We start from the raw sequence: 21255 nt of genomic DNA on the forward strand, positions 1-21255 counted from the left end.
ACAGCTGAAGTCTCTGACCTCCACACTTCTATATGTGTGCTGTGGTGTGTACATGAACTCATATTCTCATAGGCACACACACACGGGGGAGGGGGGAGAGACAGAATAGAATAGATATGCTATGAACTGAGAGGTAAACATTTTATTCTTGACTCTACAGTGAAATCAAGGAACATGCTAGAGAGTCCTCAAAAGATATTCTCTGCTTTTTATTTCACTTCCTTTTAAAGAAAATCCTCAAAGTTGGCTATTCCATATTCTAGAAGACTATACTACGATCTGAAAAAAAAAAAAACCTAAATGCCAAAAAGGTTTAAAAATAATTATTTTAACCTTTCTTGTGGTAGTGACTACATTGTTTTCATTCATCAGTCTCACAAATGTATACCTAAGCAATATTTCTGTACATATCCAAAGGAAAAATGGGCAGGGTATCTTATTAAGTGCACTAAAATAAATTTTAATAAGCTCTTTCAATTTAAGCAAAGAACTTGTATGCCGAATATCAATGTGAAATGACATAAAACAAACACATTAGGAACATCCAGAAATCTGGATTTACAATGGAAATGTTGACAGCCTCTGAAATCAAGTGGCACTCAATCACTAATTTTCTTTGAGGGTAAGATTTGTACCCTGCTGGGCTTATAATTTTGTTTTCTCTTTTAGTGCTGTTCATGTGTAAATATTGCAATTTCATTTGGCACAAAGAAGTAAAACAACTTAAATTTGTTTCTAAGCTAATGAATGACACAGGGGGTACCCTCCTAGAGGAGAGATGGTGTAATAGAAGCTTCCTGACAACAATTTGAGGAGAGGAAAAACAAAACAAAAACAAACAAACAAAAAAAAATCAAAGCCATTTCAAATGTTTGTAACAAGGAAACAAATTTATTGATTTTTAAAAGACAAGACACCATTTTTTGTTTTGAAAAACACAAGAAAGCTAGCCTGAGTTCAAGTCTGAAATATTCAGAAAAAATCCTACTAATATCTTTAGTATGTTCCAGTCATTTGTTTAAACAACACACTAAAAGTTAATATATATTTTTATAATTATAAAAGTTCCCCAGTTATTGTACAGTACACAATACAAATCGCCCACAAACTAGTATTTAGCTCCTGCCAATCTTCAGAGGACATGGTATACTAAAAGATTTAGCGTTTCTCACAAAAATCACATCAGGAAATACGTATTTACAAAATCAAATACATTATACAAAAAAACCATCACATGTTATTCGGTAAAGATGTTTTTAAATAATTAAAAAGTTTATTCAACTGTAGTCCAAAAGCTGGAAAAGAACATCACATCATCTCACACATACAGTCTCTACAAAAGTTGCTTACCTCATTTACATTATATATTCAGTCAATTGTAAAATAAATGCTCAAATATCTCCTAGTGTTACTATGTTTGTGTGCTTGTGGGACTGAATAATGTAATCTGCCACTTACTAAGTGAATTTTAAATGATGGCACTTAAAAAAAAATACAGTATTTAAAAGAAAAAACACAATGAAAGGAGTTTTACCTAGAAGGTAAGAAAGCCCTGAGTGATAGTGTAGTTACTGATTGGTAAGCGCTACAATTAACCTAATTAAAAGTTTACCACCTCAGGCACAGTTCCCAAGCGTTCTCAAGGCACTCACTTAAGTTTCTGGAACCAACTCATTGGTCGCCACCATAGGTCCAAATCGATGATGGAGATGAGCAGAGAAAAGAATTTGCTTTGGTACAAAAGATGCTTTTCAAACGAATACAATTTAATACCTTCCTTATTGGGTCATATAAAATTGTGTATGTAGGCTAAAGCAAGGCAACTGTTTGTTCAGAAATGTTAATTTATTGAAGGAAAATTTACTTAGTCATCAAGAATCAATCAGTTTTATTTTTGTTTTCCTCCCCAGAACCAATCTTCTCACAGAGGTTTGTTGTCATGATTATTGAGCTACATAAACGATTCTTACCAAATATTTCATTACTCAGGGCTTCCAATCCCAACATCATACTCTATTAGAAAGAAAGAAAGAAAGAAAGAAAGAAAGAAAGAAAGAAAGAAAGAAAGAAAGAAAGAAAGAAAGAACAAAGGAAAGAGGGGGAAAAGATTCAAATATCAGAACCAAATAGAAGAGACCAAACATTTCTTTTAAAACAACGTATCACCAATCCCTTTAAACAAAAGGAAAATCAATCCTAGGCAGTCACTTTGTAAGTGGCTTTTACTATTTAAGTAAAATTGGTAAACTAAACTCAGGTCTACTGGCACATAAAATCACTAGCAGCAATGGGCAAGGCATGCAAACTGAGAAGCATTTACAGTAAATCATGAAGAGTCAAAAGAAGAGAGCTAAAGTAAAACCCTTTGAGTATTGCATGTTAACACATGATTAATTTGCACGGTCTGACTTCCTCAACTGCCTAAAAAGCAACGTACGGACGCTTGCACTATGCTAAGGATGTCGGCAGACATCGGAGTAGGTCACGCTCAGCCAGGGCAGCATGGGCACATCTGAGCACAACACGGCTCCGTGTTCTGTCACATAGGGGAGGACCAGATCAACTGTCCAGAAATTCCCTCAAAGAAATCAGCAAATGTAAGCAGAATTACATTCAGAGATAGCTGGAGCAGTAGTCACAGCATCTCCTGGCAGAAGGGCTTAGAGCAAGCGAGAGTCTTGCTCACCACTTTGCGTCTTTATGTCTTATGACAAAGTATTAATGTTTTGGAGCATAGATAAAATTATGCCCTACATGATTTCCAAACAATATTTCATGATAGATGCAACTCCAAAGAGCCTAAGTACCTCAGAGTTCAGCTGTGTTTCATGGAACTCATTTGTACTTTCATTTGTATTTTCTAAAGCTAAATAAATGAGATCTTTTGTTTTGGGAAAAAAAGACAAAATGTAACCCTCTATTTTATCATACCTTTTAAAGGCAATCAGGTACCTCCAGTGTGCAGAAATCAGTTACAACATAGGCCAGCATAGGCTCATGTATGCGCCCTCCTTTTCTAGAGAGTCATGTGATGCTAGAAAAGTTGATTTTTGTCTTCTGTAAACAGTACACTTACTTAGATGGCAGTGAATATTTGGGAATAAATATATCCAGCCCTCTTGAAGGAAAATTAAGAGTTGTGTATAAGAGGCAAGTGCTCGGCATAGAGACACTTTCTTTTCTGACCCCCCCTTAAAAAACAGTGTAATTAGACATTTGGATATAGAGGTTATTTTACTTTTTAAAGTCTAAATAAATGATCTGAAAGGCTTTCATCCCCCATTGTATATCTTACAATGCTCAAAGGGTTAATACAAGGCATTACAGCAAAGGGCTTTTCTAATACTAGAACTAAGCACTGAATTAATGCTTCAATCCCAGTCTTTTAAAATTACCAGACTCACAGAAATACTAGGGTTCTGTTAATGCGTTTGTTCTACCATGTACATGGAGGTTGTTGCTCTGATCCAGTCACAGCCCGATGTTGAACAACATTGCATGACAACCCTCCTCCCCCCAACTCTGTTGAGATCCACAGAGATCATAAAGTTCTGATTTGAGTTTCTGGATGGTTGTGGTTTGGTCAAAAGAATGTGGGGAGGGGAGATTACGACAAAGGCAATCTGTTGTATAGAACCACTGCCTTACCTCGTGTACAAGCATAACACGTCAAGCTTCTGACTTTTTACTACGTCCATGCAACGAGGACCATCACAGTGACACACGTGTTTTCTTTTACACAGATGTTTCAAGCACAGCATTATCTTAGACATTTCAAATAATAATATTAATGATAATAATAATGTGATAATAATCTTTCAAGAACTAAAAATGCATTTAGCACTTGTAGAGAGTGTGTCCATGTAAAAAGGCCCAGGATCACAGCATGGAAGCTGTGCTCACTCCTGATTGACGTCTACGGCGTTCTGCAAGAATGTGCTCATTCTTGCTCGTCTACTACAAATCAAAGGCAGTTAATGTCACACACTACTAACTTTAGGTATGCAGCGAGAAAATCATTTGTGTGTTTTACTTCTGTTTTTAAAGTACACCATCTAAAGAGAGGTGCATGAACCGTGCTATACAGTACAAGGAAAAAAGTCACAAAAAGGAACTCGAATTTCGGAAAAGGCAGTAAGAGTCATACAGTCAAGATGTGGACAAAAGTCCTGAAGTTCTTAGTAACTTGGTATCCAAAGGGGAAATAAAAAACTGGGCCCTGTGTTCCCAGAAGTTTCACCCATTCCACCCATTGTTCACTGGTTTTGGAAGCGTAAATTTTTTGGCTATAATTCTCAAAGTATTTGCCGATATAAAACTATACCTATGACACTCAAAGTGTATTACATGGACATCTCTTCTGAAATGTGCCAATAGCTCACCCACCTCCCTCACCTTTCCCACACCAGGAGTGTAGCACTTGGTTCACATACATGTATTTCAAGACTAGCATTTGATTATAATGCTAAGAAATACCAGCAAGTCCTTAAAAAGTGTATTATGTCAATACGTTTACTATAAGACTGTTAGTGGCTGATATTATTTAGAAAAGCCAATTTCAATAAATGGAAAAACAGAAACAGAATGTTAAATGACTAAAACAAATGTGATTGTTATAAATTTTGCCTGCATATAAATTACTGTTTTTGTTTTCTAATATAGTTCATAATTCAAATCCAAAATCAATGTGTGTACAATATACTACAAATGACTACAAGTGTCATAAGCCATGGGTATTCTTTTCTGTGTACTGCTTAGAGTTATCTACACTGATTTAAAAAGATTAATGTTCTTAAATATTTCTAAAGAGTTCAAAATATTTTGGAGTCAATTTCAACCATAATAATATTTACTAATTTCTACTCTGCCTAATTTAGAACAAACCATGAACAACTGGAAGAAATGTTGAATTCTGGAGGCCACTCAGTCCCTCCCTCTCATGAATCTATGTCTGTTCATTGTTAGCTGATTCCTCTCATGATACAAATATCTCTAACATTAAATTAAATGAAACAACAATACAAATACATTTTAAAAAGTCAACCAATAAACACAGTGAAACCAGTAAATACATTTGGTCCAATACAGACATGATGTCATCTGGGGATGACAGGTACAGACAAGAAACTAAAAGAGCTCAGGAAGGAGAGTCAAGGTGAAGAGAGCTAGTTTACGATTTGAATTTTATGTGTAAACATTTTCTAACTCACAATGAAGTAGGTCCATGGTCTTTTGTAGCTTATGATGAATGATGGAGGGGAGGGGCTTGCAAATTCATTGCCTTGGGATCTTCAGTAATGAGGCGATGATTGGATGCCAGTGGAGACTTGTGTGTAAGTTGCTCGACACAAAATCTGAATCCATTAAAAATTATATGTAAGACATTTAAATTTCACTTAAGAACTGCTGTTGATTTTCAGAAGTTTGAGACAATCAGGCAATAACAGTTTCAATAGACTGTTTCCTGATAAGCCATTTGGTATTTTTAACTTTCCAGATTGGTGCAGCCTCTTCTCCTCAGCCATACCCTTCATCCAACCAAACTGGAAAGATGAAGTCTTCAGTTTAATATAGGCCTCAGTAGTGATTTGTGTATCATTTGTGCTTTCCTTTCCATTTTTGGCTTTATTGACTTAGTTCCTTATTGACTTTCACTGATTTAATTTTACAATTACTTAAATGAAAGGATTTTTTGATGCTATTTTTGATGCTGTTGTTGATAGTTTGAGTTAAAAGAACCTGCCTTTTCACACAAAGTAAAAGGGGATGAGCCTGTGCACTTTAGGATCTCACCTTCTGACTGTAGCAAACTCCAGTTCCATATGTGTGCATGCGTGTGTGTGTGTGTGTGTGTGTGTGTGTGTGTGTGTGTGTGTGCATATACACAGAGACATCCAGACATACAGACAGACATTTAGACTGAAAAGATGCACTTCAATAAGTACCTGCTTATTCTGTTAACTTTCTAGAATTGTAACTAGATAAGAATGGTCTACAACACATGATCTTTATGTAACATGTTTGGATGAAAACTGCTAGTCCACACCCTTAGCAATCTGATTTGTAATCAAGTGATATTCAGCTCCAAGGATAAAACATAGACAAGTCCACTCACAGTCCCTCAGAGAGAAGCTGAAGTTTTTGTGTCTCTGTTTTGCTTAATTTTCCCCTAAATTCCCCTTGAAGAACATGTGACCTGTCTTTACGTCAGGAATCTGAGCATGACAGGCACACTTTACCGAATGGATTGAAGAGTTATTCACACGAACAAAATAAACCTTACTAAACCTTAGCTCAGTTCTGTTTTAAGGCACCATGTAATAGCCGAGGTACGATGATCCCTGATGTGCGTTCTTCAATGGCAATGGTCCATCCAGCCACCTATCCAAATCCTAGAGTCGGGGTCAGCAACAGTGAGGTGTGCCAGTCACACTGCCTTCAGGTTCTGTGTAAAATTTAAATCCTTGTATCTTAGAAACCAGGAAATAACAATATGCAGGTCGCTACATTCCTTGCATTCTATACATTTTCTTTTATAATAGCAGCATATTGAACTACTATTAGAAAAAAGACCTGGAATAAAAGAAAGTCATCCAAATGGAATGGTTTCCTGTATGTCCAGTTCAGTATAAGTAGCATGTACACTTAAAAAAAAAAGTCAAGTCATTTTTTCAGCTGCAATATCTAACTATAACAGCCCCACTTAACAGCAGAATGCATCTGTACAGTGGTTCCAATACAGAATCAGTAGTCTTTAAACAGAGGAATTGGTACACAAATAATAGTTAAAAGTCAATGTCTAACGGAAGCTTGCATTGTTAACGTGGTTTAGTAATTATGTACACAAATTATGTACATATTAGCATAATCTCTTGTAATTCTGTCAGTTACCCTGAACTGATAAATGCACAGCTCAATTTTTTTTCAGAGAAAAATAGATGACCTTCCCAACCCTCTACCACTATAATAAAAACGCTCTGTATTCTCTCTCCATACTCCAAAATGTTATCAAAATAGTGTCTTATGGTTCTGTCCAATGAAAAGCACCTTTCAAAAGCAAATTTGATGCATCTGCTGCCAAATGGGCATGCCTCCAGTGTAAATCAAAGAAATTCATTTCTTTTGATATTTCACAGAAGTGCATCTAATTAAAAAACTTACACATAAAATCATACACCAAGACTAACAATCAACAATAAAATATTTTAAGCTACAAAATGTAAATTACTTTTTAATTATGAGAAAACAAAAACAATGACATTAAGTGTTGTAAAAATCTTTCTTGACACCTGAAACTAAGGGGGGGGGGGCTCTATTATTAAAAGGTGAATAATTTGTGTTAAAAAAAAAAAAGACCTGGAAAAATACATACACCCATTCCATTTCACAACTCCACAAAGGTAATGTTCAGCACAGATAGACTTTTGACAACAGTCAACCTTCAGGCTTGTTAAAATTTCAGCTTAAGCCCAGTATCAGTGGGGTTAGAATAAGCTGGAGGAATCTGCTTTCCTGCTGTTAGACTGCAGTGTAGGTGTTGCCCGTGGTGCTGCACTGCCTGATGGTCTGTGTACTCGTAACAATGTGCTCGCTGTGCAGGGGGTTCAGGAGGCTGGGCTGCACACCACTTTCCAGAACAGGCTGCATGCAGCCCACTGGGAAGGCCTGGCTCAGCTCTGTTTTCTCCCTTTTGGCCTGAGGCTCTGAAGAATCATCCAGGTCTTCATCCATCTCACTTTCTACTTCGCTGCCTTCATCTGCACAAAAAAATACCACCAGGAGACAAAAGAGAAACAGGTATCAGTGCATGTTTCAGAACCACCTCAGTGTGTGCCAGGTCACTGAGGAACCTTGGCGTTCCCTACAGGAAGAATCTCGTGGGCTTTCTCCTCTCATGGAATTTTACATAACATTTCTATATTAAATAATGACGTAACTTGTTGAGTCATAAAGTAGTCACTTGGGCATATTATACTGGCCTGGGGGGTGGGGGGCACACACAAAACTTTACACTTTGTTTTTTCCTTGCTGACTCAAGAGACCTGTGCCATCCCAAAGTGTACTACTTCTTACAATCTAACTATTGTATAACTATTGCTCTACAGACAGCAAACACCAAACTGAATAAATTCTTAATTCACCTGCTAAGAAAAAAGCTACAATGAAGTGGTAATATGAAATTTAAACACTACACAAAGGACTTGTTTCTTGGCAGCATTAATACTATAAATACTTACAATTCATTCTTAGAAATTAAACATATAAAACATTTACTTTTACTACTAAATTTTATTACATTTGATATGACTCATTTTATGAAAAAAGCCCACAAAAACGTCCCATTTCATTTGCAGCCTGGGGAAGCCTCAGGGTTAGAGGTAAACAGAACCAGCTGCGCCCCCATTAGAAAGGTGATGGCAGATGACATGTGGGGGGAGGGAGGAAACTTCAAAAGCATGTAGGGAGAAGTGGCAGGGGGTGAACCCCACTGTGAGCAGGGCAGGGATGGGAAGAATGGAAGGAAGGCCCCTCTATCCTCCTTGCTGCAGATGGGAATAGCCCTGAGAAAGCACTCTGAACAAACTCAAGAGTTCCAGATCTATCTGACTTAGGCATGTCATTTGAGTGACAGGGATCCTTCAGATAGACAACAAAGCCATCTGTAAAGCAAGCACTTTCTCCAGTCTCTCAAGACATCCAAGCAAGTTTATAGACATTTGTGCTCCCATCTGGGAGTCCACTGGAGTTTACGGCATCTGCTGCACAAAAGCTACAATGAGCTACTCTTCAAATGAACCAAACCTTTCGATTCCTCACTTTATGAAGAAGGCTGGGGGTGAATGATTATCTATTTAGTTTTCTGAGGGTTATTACTGCAATTCTACAGATTGTACCTTTGAAACTGTAACACAACTGGAGAAGTCTAACTTTCTAATTTTCCTGTTCGAACACCAAAAGGAAATTAGGCCAAGCACAGTAATAACAGGCAGGTCTCAGAGAGAGAGAGATGTCCCAAGAGATGATACAAACACGGCTCTCTAACATAATGAATGGGGCATGCTGGGAACCTTGGGTTAGCACACTCAGGAAAACTGTTGCATCTCCTCGAAGACTCCCAAGCCCTTCCTCTGGCCTGTTTTTCCAGAGGCTCTGGTTAGAATCTACGTATGTATCCTTCTCCACCAGACTACTGTTGATCTGTTTCTTACCATAAACATCATTCCTACCTCTGAATTCTTTCTCCATTGAAAAGTTAGTTGACTACAGGGTAAGGTAAGGGGTCTTTTTCTTGCCTTGACTAAAATCCTCTGGTCCAATTTTAGAATTTCTCTCCAGAATTTTGGCCATGATCAAGAATTTTGTCATTTATACTGAGCTTCTGTCACGAAGTTGAGAGACCTCTGGGGCTGCATTAAATCCAACCTTCTGCATTTAATACATTTCACAGGAAGAAGACTTGAGGATGGAGGGTCGGAACAGCAACATCAGGACGGATGCCACAGGCGGCTGCTGCTCTCACTCACATGGCTCTGCTTGCTACGCCCAGAGGATCAGAGTGCTGCACAGTTATACTGTTTCAGCTCAGAGGAGCTCAGTCAAAAAGCCCTTAAGAATTTTCAGTTCTTACCTTTATCCAGATTTCCAGGAGACACAGCATTTAAATCACCAAACTGCAAAATAATAGGCATTTGTGTAATAGTTACTACTTGACAGAATAAAATAGTATTCTATCAATCTGTGGTAAAAACACCACTTCATGACTTTTTAAAAGTGTGAACCGGTGACCATTTTGATCCCTAACTACATAGGTCACACAATTTTCCAATCAAATGTGTCAAATTTGACGTTTAAAATATGTCGCGATTGAGCTGCCTTCACCTCTTTGAGAAAGGATAACAATTTTCTTTGGCTTCCAGGCTCCGTTTTACTTTAATTTCAATTCAGCAATGAAGAATCAGGCCTGACTGACCAGGATGATGATGGATGTGTTGAAATAAATGTGAAAAAGCCCTAGCCAAGCAGCATAGTTAGGTCCTCTCCCTGAGCTTGGCCAGTGAGTCCAGCTGGGGTCTTTGCCACTGCTGGAGCATGGTCTAGAAGTGCCGGGGGCTCTCTCCTCCATGAGACTGACAAATACAATGGGCACTCCAGAGAGGAAATGTTCTTTGGCTCACATTTAAAAAATCTGAGCCTTCTCTAAATTAATTGATACTTTTGTTTACTAAGATGTGAGGCCCCCACTTTTACAAAAGGAAACGCACTTGCTACAAGCAATGTGAAAGAGTTCTCAACATCCTGGAACAATTAATAGCCATGGGCTTTCTACTTTGGTTCAATTGCTTGATGATAATTTAACAGCAAGAAAGTACATTTTGAGTCTCTCAGGGAGAATAAAGATAGATACACTAAATAAAAAACTGACTAGCGGAGGGACAAAGTTAATCCAACAGAAGCGAAGTGCGACGCAAAGCCTCTGCTTTTAGAAAAGTCAACGGTATTTTTTTCAAAGTAGTTATTAGAAATTCAGATTTCTCAACAGATTTAAAAAGGATGAGACAGAAATTCTACTTACATTCAGAAGTTTGCTTATAAAGAGTCCCATGATAGGAGTATATTTTTCATCTACAAGGTATGTCTATAAAGTAATAAAACTGATCTTATTTTGCAAACATGCACACACTGTTTCTTTTTCCACCTAAAAAAGCATTATGTTCCAAAGTAGCTACCTTGAGTGCATATACATTTATTTGAAAGTCAGGGTTCTGGAATATTCCTCATTGACAGTGACTTCAGAGTATGCTTATGCATCACTCCAGAAAGTTCCCACTGCCATCTCACTTCCAATTTTAAGTTCATATTTTTATTTACTACACTCCAGACTTGAACTTTCTTACTTGCTTACAAAGAGTTCCATGTTCAAATCAAATTCACCTTTGCCACAGTTTGGGACAGTTATAATAGTATATTCTTCTACTCCTTGTGGCTCTTAGCACAACACAGAATATAAGGGGAGACATCCCACTCTGTTGTTAAGCTACTGTTAAGCAGCTTCCCTAGGCGAGTGCTTCTAAGAGGCCCGCAGGATGAGGAACTCCTCCTGCATTGGCTGGAGCTGGCCTCCCACTGCCTCACATTTGTATCTTTCAGGGCAACAAGATCACAGCTACTCAACTGCTGTTCTGAAGAAGATTCTGAGCACATGGGCTGGAACTCAATGTACATTTAAATAAAATTCACAATATAAGAAATTTACAAGTTTTCAATCACAGAATATAAAACAAGCAACAGTCAAAGAAATTACTTATCCGCCTTGGGTCTTAGTTAAACATTTAGGACTATAACCAGAGAATGTCCAATGCTGAGAATCATTATGTTATCTTTCACTGATGGCACATTTGGAGTTTCATTTAATAATTCTTAGAATCTAGTTCTTGAAACTGGCAGCTATAGCTCTAAGCACATCTCTGTTTATTAAAAAGGTGAGGGCAGGCTGTGCATCACTTACCTGAATACTTGGGAGCAAAAGGGTTTCAAATTTCAGAGATTTTTTTTGCCAATGTTAGAATATTTGCAAACATATACAATTTATATACCTGCCTGATAGCAACTATAAATCATATGTTTTTATGTACCTGAGTTTTGACATCACATGAAGTCAGGGTGGCTGACTTGTAGTGTTTCAGTGGCACTCAAAACCACTGAGTTTAGAAACATTTTAAATTTTTGGAATAAGGTGATTCAAATTATATTGCACTTGTTAATGGAAAAAAATTCAAAATTGTTTGTTATCACGTACAAAGGTTTTCCTTAGAAAGTTCATGTTTAACTTGAAAGTAGTTGGTTATTTATAAGGCTGGAAATAAAACCCAAACACCTGGACCACAGATTGTTACTGTTATTTTCAAAGTAGCACACACACACACACACACACACACACACACACACACACACACACACCCTCGAGCACTTTTCATGATGCCCTGTGCTAAATGACACACAGAGCAGCAGAGTCACTGCTAACACATCTCTGGGGTCAATGATGAAGTTCTACACACACAGCCAAGGAAGACAGTGCATGTGGAATTAAAGAATCCAGTGAAGAAGAGGAGATGTTTCAAAAGTCCATGGAGAGATTTTTTTTTCTATACATTTGATATGTGAGGACTATATATGTATATGTATAGATAAATGGTAGGGAGAATGAACTTCGACCCTAAGCTGGGTAAAATTTAGAGTCAGCTCATCTGTTCATTTTTTTTTTTTTAGATAAACATTTAATAAGCACCTAAAACATTTTGAGGTTCCTTCCAGTCTGAGCTGGTGCCCTGAGCAGACCTTGGGCACTAGTTCCACATCCAATCCCACAACATCCAGGAGAAGCTCGACTCCCAGGCACTCTAACATGCCCAGGATCATAGGTGAAGAGGCCACAATATCTTCCCCAACACCCCAACATGAAGAATAACTGGGACCCGCAGGATCCAGGGATGCAGGAACCCCCTTCCGGCCAGTGGCACAGGTTCCTTCTGGTCTGAGCTGGTGCCCTGAGAAGACCTTGGGCACTAGCTCTGCACCCAATCCCACAACAGCCAGAAGAAGCTCAACTCCCAGGCACTCTAACACAGCCAGGATCATAGGATCTCAGGAGCTTGGTCACACCAGGATTTGAGGATCCCAGAGGCAGCTTGACTCCCAGGAGCTCTGTCTGACACATCCAGGATCTCAGAATCACAGGATCCCAGAGACAGGCTCCAGTCAGAGACAGCGAGGGTAGGTGGCACTAGAGATAAGCAGATGACGAGAGGCAAGTGTAAGAACATAAGCAACAGAAACCAAGGTTACTTGGCATTATCAGAATCTAGTTCTTCCACCATAGCAAGTTCTGGATACACCATCACACCAGAAAAGCAAGATTTGGATCTAAAATCACTTCTCACGATAATGATAGAGGACTTTAAAAAGGACATAAATAACTTCCTTTAACAGTTACAGGAGAACACAGATAAACAGGTAGAAGCCCTTGAAGAAAAACACAAAAATCCCCTAAAGAATTACAGGAAAATCCAACCAAACAGGAGAAGAAATTGAACAAAACCATCTAGAATCTAAAAATGGAAATAGAAACAATAAAGAAATCCCAAAGGGAGACTACTCTGGAAATAGAAAACCTAGGAAAGAGATCAGGAGTCATAGATGCAAGCATCACCAATAGAATACAGGAGATAGAAGAAAGAATTTCAGGTGCAAAGGATACAACAGAAAAAATTGACACAACTGTCAAAGAAAATGCAAAAAGCCAAAAGCTCCTAACACATTTTGAACACTGATTCAAACAATACCAGTCAGATCAATTTGAAAAATACTCATTTCTCATGGAAGTAACTATAAGAAGTTGCTTCTAGTATGAAGTCTGGGTAGGCTAGCAGGAAAATGAGGCAGCCCAAGAAACTTGAGGGAAGATTTGAAGCACGGGGGTCGTGTGTGTGTGTGTGTGTGTGTATGTGTGCGCGCGCGTGCATGTAGTCAAAATGAAAATCAACTGTACAGGCTTAAGGTTCCAATAGTAGATCAAAGAAGCAGTAGAAAGACCATGGGAGGTGGGGCTCAAAGAACACAGAAGCATTGGAAAGCAGACAGGTGACACAGCCCTGCATTTGGCCCACAAACAAGCTACAGAAGAGAACGAAGCAATACAAGATGTGGATGGAAACTAGCAAGAGGACTCACAAGAAAGCTTGGGGTCTGGAAAGCTTGAGTTCCAGAAGTTCCCTATTGTAGAGAGGACGGAGCAGGGAGAAGCTACTGGTCATCAATGTTACATGTACCAACTGTATTTACTACTAGGTCAGAATAAGGTGTGCTTTCTTCCAAGAAGGTCTGGCCTCATGGGTCACTTTCTCCACACACTTAAAGAAGTCTCCCCACAATGCCCACCTAAAGTACCTCATCTCCAGGGCTCCCAGTATCTGCTCCATCATGTGTCTCACATGGCCGCCTGCAGGAACCTACAGTGCTGACTTCATTTGCTCATCCAGTGTGTTTTCTAACTATAATATGGGTGCATGAGGACTCTGTCACCAATAGACTCCAAACCTCTGTGTAGTGCCTGACACTCAGTGAGGAGCACACGTGCACTTACCACACAAGTGCACTGATTCCTCCATTTTAGCTTCACAAAACAAACCACATGCCTGGCTGTGTCAAGGCAGAGAAACTCGAGTTTATTCTATAGCTATGGAAAACAGTGACTTGATCAGCCTAACATCATAGTAAGTATGTGGTATTACACTAGGTCAGGCATGTCCATCAACATTATGAAAGAGAAACAGAGATCTTGGGAGTGGGAACAGTGACAGGGATATAGAAATTTCACACTTTAGTAAGGAATATAAATATATAAATTAAGGGGTTTAAAAAACACTTTTGTAGAAAATGTATGCACTCAATACATGGGAATTAAAATTCTGTCAGCCAGATGAACAGGAAATACTGTAAAGTCAGAACCAGACTGAGTTATAGACAAGGAATGGTATGGATGACATGCAGACTTGCTCTGTTGTTTTTGACGAAAAAGACTTCTTTTCTGAGAAACTACTTCCTATAAACCCTAACCAGAGATCCAATACTGGGTTCCTCTGAGAGCTACAGAAGCCCAAGAGGAAACACAATTGCTCTAGTCTCTGGCAGGTTGACAGACTGTAAGTTCATGGTGATAACAACAATGGATGAAGTGTGAGTGGGAAGCTGCACATGGCCAGGGCACCTCTTCAGTAGGCCTCTAAGAGACCTAGGATATAAGCTAGATAGAGACCAAGCAGTTGAGAAGTAGTGGTTCCCAGTATGGAGAGGTTTCATGTGCCTAAGAAAGAAGTTTATTAGTATCACAGAGGTGAAAACTGTCAGTATGATGCAAGAAAGTCAGTCTAGAGAACAAAGTAGAAGCTAAAATTGCGAATGTTAAAATGTATGGGCTGGAAGACCAAAACACCCTTAAATTCTCCATCCCAGTGAAGGCCTAGAGAGCAGCTCTAACATTAAAGCCATCCTATAAGGGGTAGGGTAGCCTGGTTTGTTCGAACCCCTCCCACATGATTGTATAGCAGACACAGTCGGATGCCCAGTTCCTGGCATGTGAAAGAACTACAGGCCATGTGTTTGGCAGAATCCACAATAAATGTTATCACACCTTCGTGAGCATTCCTACCAACCCTGATCACCAGTAGTGGATAAGCCATAGAGTGATTAAAATCTCAGCTGCAGAAGCCTACTCCTCTACAAGGGTCAGCTACTACAGGGGTAGTCTACAGACTCAGGGCGAAGGGCATGCTGGTCTTATGGTGTAGGCTGGTGTTGGCAGAAGCTACAACTTCACATACACCTATGTGGGAAGACATGTGGATGTGTACATATGTGTATGTATTTTGCTAGTTACTACTGAACAAGATCCTTAGGTTCCAATAAGCACCAAAAAGCATATTAATTAGAAAAAATTATAAATCAATCTCTCTCTCTTTCTCATTTTGTTCTTGTTGTTACTGTTTGGTTTTAGTTTTATATTGTCTATAAAACAAGGTGTTTTCTCTATATAGGCCTGGCTGTCCTGGAACTCACTACTTAGACCAGGCTGGTCTCCTACTCAAGAGTCCACCTGCCTCTGCCTTCTGAGTTCTAGGATTAAAGGCAAGCACCAATGCAACCATCTGTGATGGTTTGTATATATTTGGCCTAGGGAGTGGCACTGTTGGGAGGTGTGGCCTTGTGGGTGTGGGCTTTAAACCCTTTTCCTAGCTACCTGGGAGCCAGTATTCAGCTAGCAGCCTTCACATAAAGATGTAGAACTCTCTGCTCTGCTTGTACCATGCATGACTAGATGCTATCATGCTCCCACCTTGATGATAATGGACTGAATCTCTAAACTTGTAAGCCAGCCCCAAGTAAATGTTGCCCTTATAAGACTTGCCTTGGTCATGGTGTCTGTTCATAGCAGTAAAAACACGAATTAAGACACCATCTATAACTATAAGTTTCTCTTAACATGGTTTCTACTTGCTCCTTTGTCCTTTTTGTTTGCCTTGAGAGCAGATCTCATATAGCCCAGCTTAGTCTTGAACTCACTATTTATCTGAAGTTTGGCCTAGAACTTGAGATTATAGACATGCAGTACCACATCATTTAGTTTACAGTCCATACAGACTCTCCCCTGACTGCTGCCGTTTTACAAGCAATTAGAAAGAATACCAATCATTCCTATTAGTTAACTTTGAATTCAAGCCTGGCTATGGCTATCTAGACCTAATTATATTGATTCCCTTACCCAACACTGGCATTTTCTTTCTAATTGAGTTATTTCTCCATTTTATTTTGTTGGTTGTGTTTTTCAAATCATTGAATTAATTTGCCTCTGATTATCACTTTGGCTACATACCAAAGAATGCTGCTAGATTCTTTGTAATTCTATGGATTATTTGATTCAGTATTCAAAGACTGTGAGCTATTTTTCTGTAACAATCCAGTATTATTAATGCCTGCAATATGTGTTGTTATCTTTTCTGTTTATTTTAGTGTCTGAGTTCACCTTTGTTGACCCAAAAAGTGATGGTCTAATTATACAAATTATTGCTTGAGATTATACATCTTGTCTTGTCTGCCTCTCTATCTACTCGTCTACCTCATACTGCCAGCAACTGGGCCTCTGAGGGCTCTAACAGTGAGGACCTCACAACATCATAGTGTGGTGCTAACACAAGTGAGCTTCCCAGGGTCCTTGCTACTGCAATGGGTGATGTGGCTTGGGACTCATGGAGGAGAAGGCTGTATCCTGTTCTCACTGTATGACTCCACCTTCAGTTCACCTAACTTAAACCTCACGATAGTCCTAGAAATAGTCTTTAGGTTTATTTTAATGATGACAAAATAAGCAAGAATACATATAACATTTTAACTGTGCAATTCAAAGTGATGAGTGGAGCAGGACATTGAAACACAAGCTATAGACCAGCTTGGCTGCATTTAAATCACAATTCTGCCATTATAAGCTATGTGGCACTAGGTAAATTACACTCTTCAAGTGTCTAATGTTCTTTCTATGAATTAGACAGGGTTATCATCATGATTAAATATGTGCATTTATCAAACAGCATAGAACAGAGACAAAACCAGATTGTCTTCACACTCAGTTTCCCAACACTGTGGATAGAACCCTAAAATTTTGTCCTGTAATCATTAGAGGATGATTTCAAGATGAATACCTCACAGATGAAGAGGCTGTAGGAATCCTACCTAGCCTGTTAGGCTTTGGCTAAAGGTTGCTGACCTATACACTCTACGTAGCACTGAGGCTGGAACTGATGGTTTTACATTGATTAATATCTTTATGATGGAAACAAACAGCACAAGAAGGCCAGGCCTGCACGTGGAGAAGGCACACATATTCAGAGTGTTCTCAGAGAAGGTGGAGATCATGCATCTGGAAGTGGTGGGCAGCTCAGGTAAGTTTGGCCAACTGCTTCTTCTTCCACTCTGAGAAGTGAGGAAAGAAATATGGCCCTTTAAAGCTTCCCACACAGACGTAGGGAAACTGTTCACAAGTACATCTAGAACTTCCTGAGCTAATCACAATCTTTTAACACTATTACTGGCTTGAATTTTGGAACATTCTAGATTTTATAAGTCACATGAAGCTCGGCAATGGTCAATGCTTTATGTTTTGTTAACGAAGGTTAAGGTCAAGTAGTGACAACTATTTCAGATACTTTTGCACAAGAAGTAGGCCCTAACTTTTGAATTTTAAGGTGTTCAGAGCATTATTTTTCTTAACTATCTATCAAAGGAGAACCATTTTGCAGTTAGCACTGGTAAAGGGTTTCACAACTGGGGGAGAGTTGTAGACTTACAGTAATTTCCAACTTAATTCTGCAAGGAATACTCATGTTTATTGGAAAAGTATTGGGTTCCTTGGTTGCTTTCTCCTATACATGTGGCTTTCTATCTATTCTCTAAGAGTTGTCACTGAAACTGACAAAAAGACAAAGATTTGTGTCACTTTCCTCCATACAGTGGCAGCTTTCATCGCTGATGGCCTGCTCTTTGAGGCTAGCCTGGTGCCGTTGCAACATGCCTGTATATCCCCACACACTGCAGCGTATTCAACATACAACTTTAACTGCTCAGGTTTTCTTCCCTGGGGATATAGCAGCAAATGTATCTTTACAATGTTTCAAAATCTCTAAAAACCCAGTCACTAGAGAGCGTGGGCGTAGTGAAGTGTAAGGCAGTTCAGGCCATTGTTGCTTTGGGAAGGAAATAGTTTCAAATGTAGGAATTTTGACTATTGTCACCAGGCCAAAGCCAGAGCAGAAGCCAAAGCCAGAGCAGAAGTCTCCATCCTGAGCCCACTTGAGAGTCCTGCTTTGTTCCCCCTAGGAGTCAGGTGGAGGTTGCTCTTTGGAGCTTGTTTCCCTCCTACAGTCTACCTTTCTATTATATTGCTGTTTTCTGGAATCTCAGAATTCCCTGCCCAATGGCCCCAAGTTCCTTCTCAGGCCTATGCAAACCTCATCAGACTTGGGGGTGGGGTACGGTGGGGTGGGGTGGGGTGAGGTGGTTCAGCCAACTCATTTGCAAGGTGCAGAAAAATCCTGAATACTAGCGTAAGGGGTTCACACATGATAAGATGAGAAGAGTGAAAGAGAAGAGAGGTATGCAAAGGGCGGATGGAGGCCGGCTGCATCTGTGTCTCTATTTTCTGACATGGACACTGGAGGAGATGGAACGTTAAATGTAAGCTAAATGTAAGCCATATGTCCTTAGTTATCAACCTAGATCTGTTAAACGTAGATGGATGAACAGATTATATTTATAGTTGGTTCAAAATGTCTGAAATATTTAGACACATGATACCCCTGGTCCTGCAAATGTTAGGTTGAGGCTGGAAGAACATGCTTTATACAAATAAAAAACTATGTATAGAAGAGAAAGACAGCCTGCTCTTAAACTGATAGTTCCCACTGAGACCATGCATACTATGTAATAGCAAAGAATAGCCTTAATTTATTATAGGAGAGAAGGAGTGGAGTTTGATTAGAACCAGCTGTCTGAAGTTAGGGCTTTATTGCTGTGAGGAGAGACAATGACCATGGCAACTCTTATAAAGGAAAACATTTAATTGAGTTTGGCTTATAGTTCAGAAGTTTAGTCCATTATCATCATGGCAGGAAACATAATGGCCAGCTGGCAGACATGGTGCTGGACAATTACCTGAGAATTCTGAATCTGGATCCACAGGTGACAGGAAGAGAGAGTGACACTGGGCCTGGCTTGAGCTTCTAAAAACCTCAAAGCCCACCCCTCAGTGACACACTTCCTACAATAAGGCCACACCCACTCCAACAAAGCCATATATCCTTTCAAATAAGGCCACTCCCTAAGAGCCTAAGGGGACCATTTTCCTTCAAACTACCACATCAGCAGTGATTACCTGGAAAGACAATGAGATTGAGGGGGTTGGAAACATGTTCTCTTCAAGACAAATATGACTTAGATTTATAGAGATTATGCTATTGTCACTCAGGGACCATATTCTTGTTGTGAACACCTTTCCTGACACTTTGGTAGCTGTATTTTAGTAAAACAATGACATAAAGAAAAGTGTAGTTTCCTTAAGAAAAAAACCTTTCTTATTCTAAATCAGATATGTAATGTAAGTACTCAGAGGGCTGAAGCAGGAGGACTGTAATGAACTGGAGGCCAACATGAACTTCAAAGCAAGTTCCTGTCACAAAACAGAATAAACAACACAAAGACCTTTTCCACTTTGAACAGTCTGTTTACCACCACCTTCTCAGCAACAAAGAACCATAGTATAATAGAGACTTCTTAGGGTCACTTGGGGTAGGTAGGCTCAGGATCATGGAGCATGGTACAGATACCAGTAGGTGGCGCTGTCATGCTTAAGCTGTGTCCAGGAATCTGACAAGTGGCTTGGTCTTTGCCTTTGAGATGTATCCAAGTAGCCACCAGTCAAAGAGTTCTCTAACCCCAGTGACAGGCACTGCTGAAGAGGATTATGTGCTGAGCTGTCACTCAGGTCTACAGTGACTATTTCAGTTGTTCAAGTGTTTTAAGCAATATTGGATTTCTATTTTTGCTTTTTTTTTTTTTTTTTTTTTTTTTTTTTTTTTGCATTTCCAGCAATTCAGGTTTAAACATTTAAACAAGAACCTAACACCTTGGAGAGGGGCTCTGAAATATTCTAGAAGGTCCACTTGGCCTGGTAACTTTATTTTCTTGAGTAAAGAGAGAAGTCCTATAAGCTGGCAGTTGGTCCTCTCGTCCCTGAATGGCTATTTTTTAGTACTTAGTGTTAGATACTCTCTATTCCTATAGAAGAGGGGACTGAGAGGTACGAGCCAGCAGGAAAGGAGAGAAATAGGCAGTGGGCTGATGGCCGAGATCCTCAGGATAGTGTTGTAGCTTTGGACTCATAATACAATAATAAAATAATAAAACAATCAAAATCAAATCCTTCTCTTGTGCTGTAATAAATAGGCAATCTTCTCATATGCAAAGAGACAATGAATGGAAAGACAAGCCTGGTGAAAGGCAGGAAACACTGGAAGAGTTTCAAGGAGCCAATCCTAGGAAATCGGGTGGATGGAGGGACATAAGAAGGGCTTCTTCATGGCTCCTTCAGGGTGTTAAACTCATCACTTACTTCCAGGTTGTCTGAGCATATTTTGCAAATATAAAAAAGCAAACATAGAGCTAAAATCAAACCATAGATTCTGAAAAAAAAAAGTCATTTAGGACTGGTGTCTGTGAGTGTGTGTGTGTGTGTGTGTCAGGGTACAAAGGAGCTGAAAGGTACAATTTGTTGTTTTCTAATATAGTTGACTTTCCAATTGCAAATTTCTTAAATTAATATTGAATTTAGTTTACATATTCTAAATATCTCAGAAAAATGGAAAGAGGATAGGAGGATGATCAAGAGACATCCATGAAAACCTAAGAAAAGCCCTAGAACAAAATGATAAGATGTTACACACTAGGAATCTGGTTTACACGGTATCAGAGAGAGTGAGCACACACACACATTTTATGTCTGGGGTATCATGTATGGTATGAATACAAGGTTAATACTGTAGTCCCTATTAACATATGCAAGCACCCTTCACGATGATAAAGCTGAATGTGGATCACCAGCGTTGCTTACTGAGACAGAAACATTTTGTTTACCACTTGCCATTTCTGATGTGT

General features: G+C 39.2%; 1 protein-coding gene across 7 annotated transcripts in view; it reads right to left on the reverse strand.

Annotated features, from left to right (window-relative positions):
- Positions 1–871: 871 nt before the first annotated feature.
- The window catches only part of Rfx3 (regulatory factor X3), a 239369-nt gene continuing 218985 nt past the window's right edge, over positions 872–21255 (reverse strand). For all 7 annotated transcript variants that reach the window (XM_034523217.2, XM_076918836.1, XM_076918830.1 and 4 more), the window contains 2 exons: positions 9629–9671; positions 872–7757 (listed from right to left, as the gene is read on the reverse strand). In XM_034523217.2, the coding sequence (XP_034379108.1) occupies positions 7519–7757; positions 9629–9671 (282 nt within the window). In that variant the 3' untranslated portion in view covers positions 872–7518. The remainder of the gene's footprint in view (positions 7758–9628; positions 9672–21255) is intronic.

Source organism: Arvicanthis niloticus, chromosome 1 (genome assembly GCF_011762505.2).
Source record: "Arvicanthis niloticus isolate mArvNil1 chromosome 1, mArvNil1.pat.X, whole genome shotgun sequence".
Lineage (NCBI taxonomy): Eukaryota > Metazoa > Chordata > Mammalia > Rodentia > Muridae > Arvicanthis > Arvicanthis niloticus.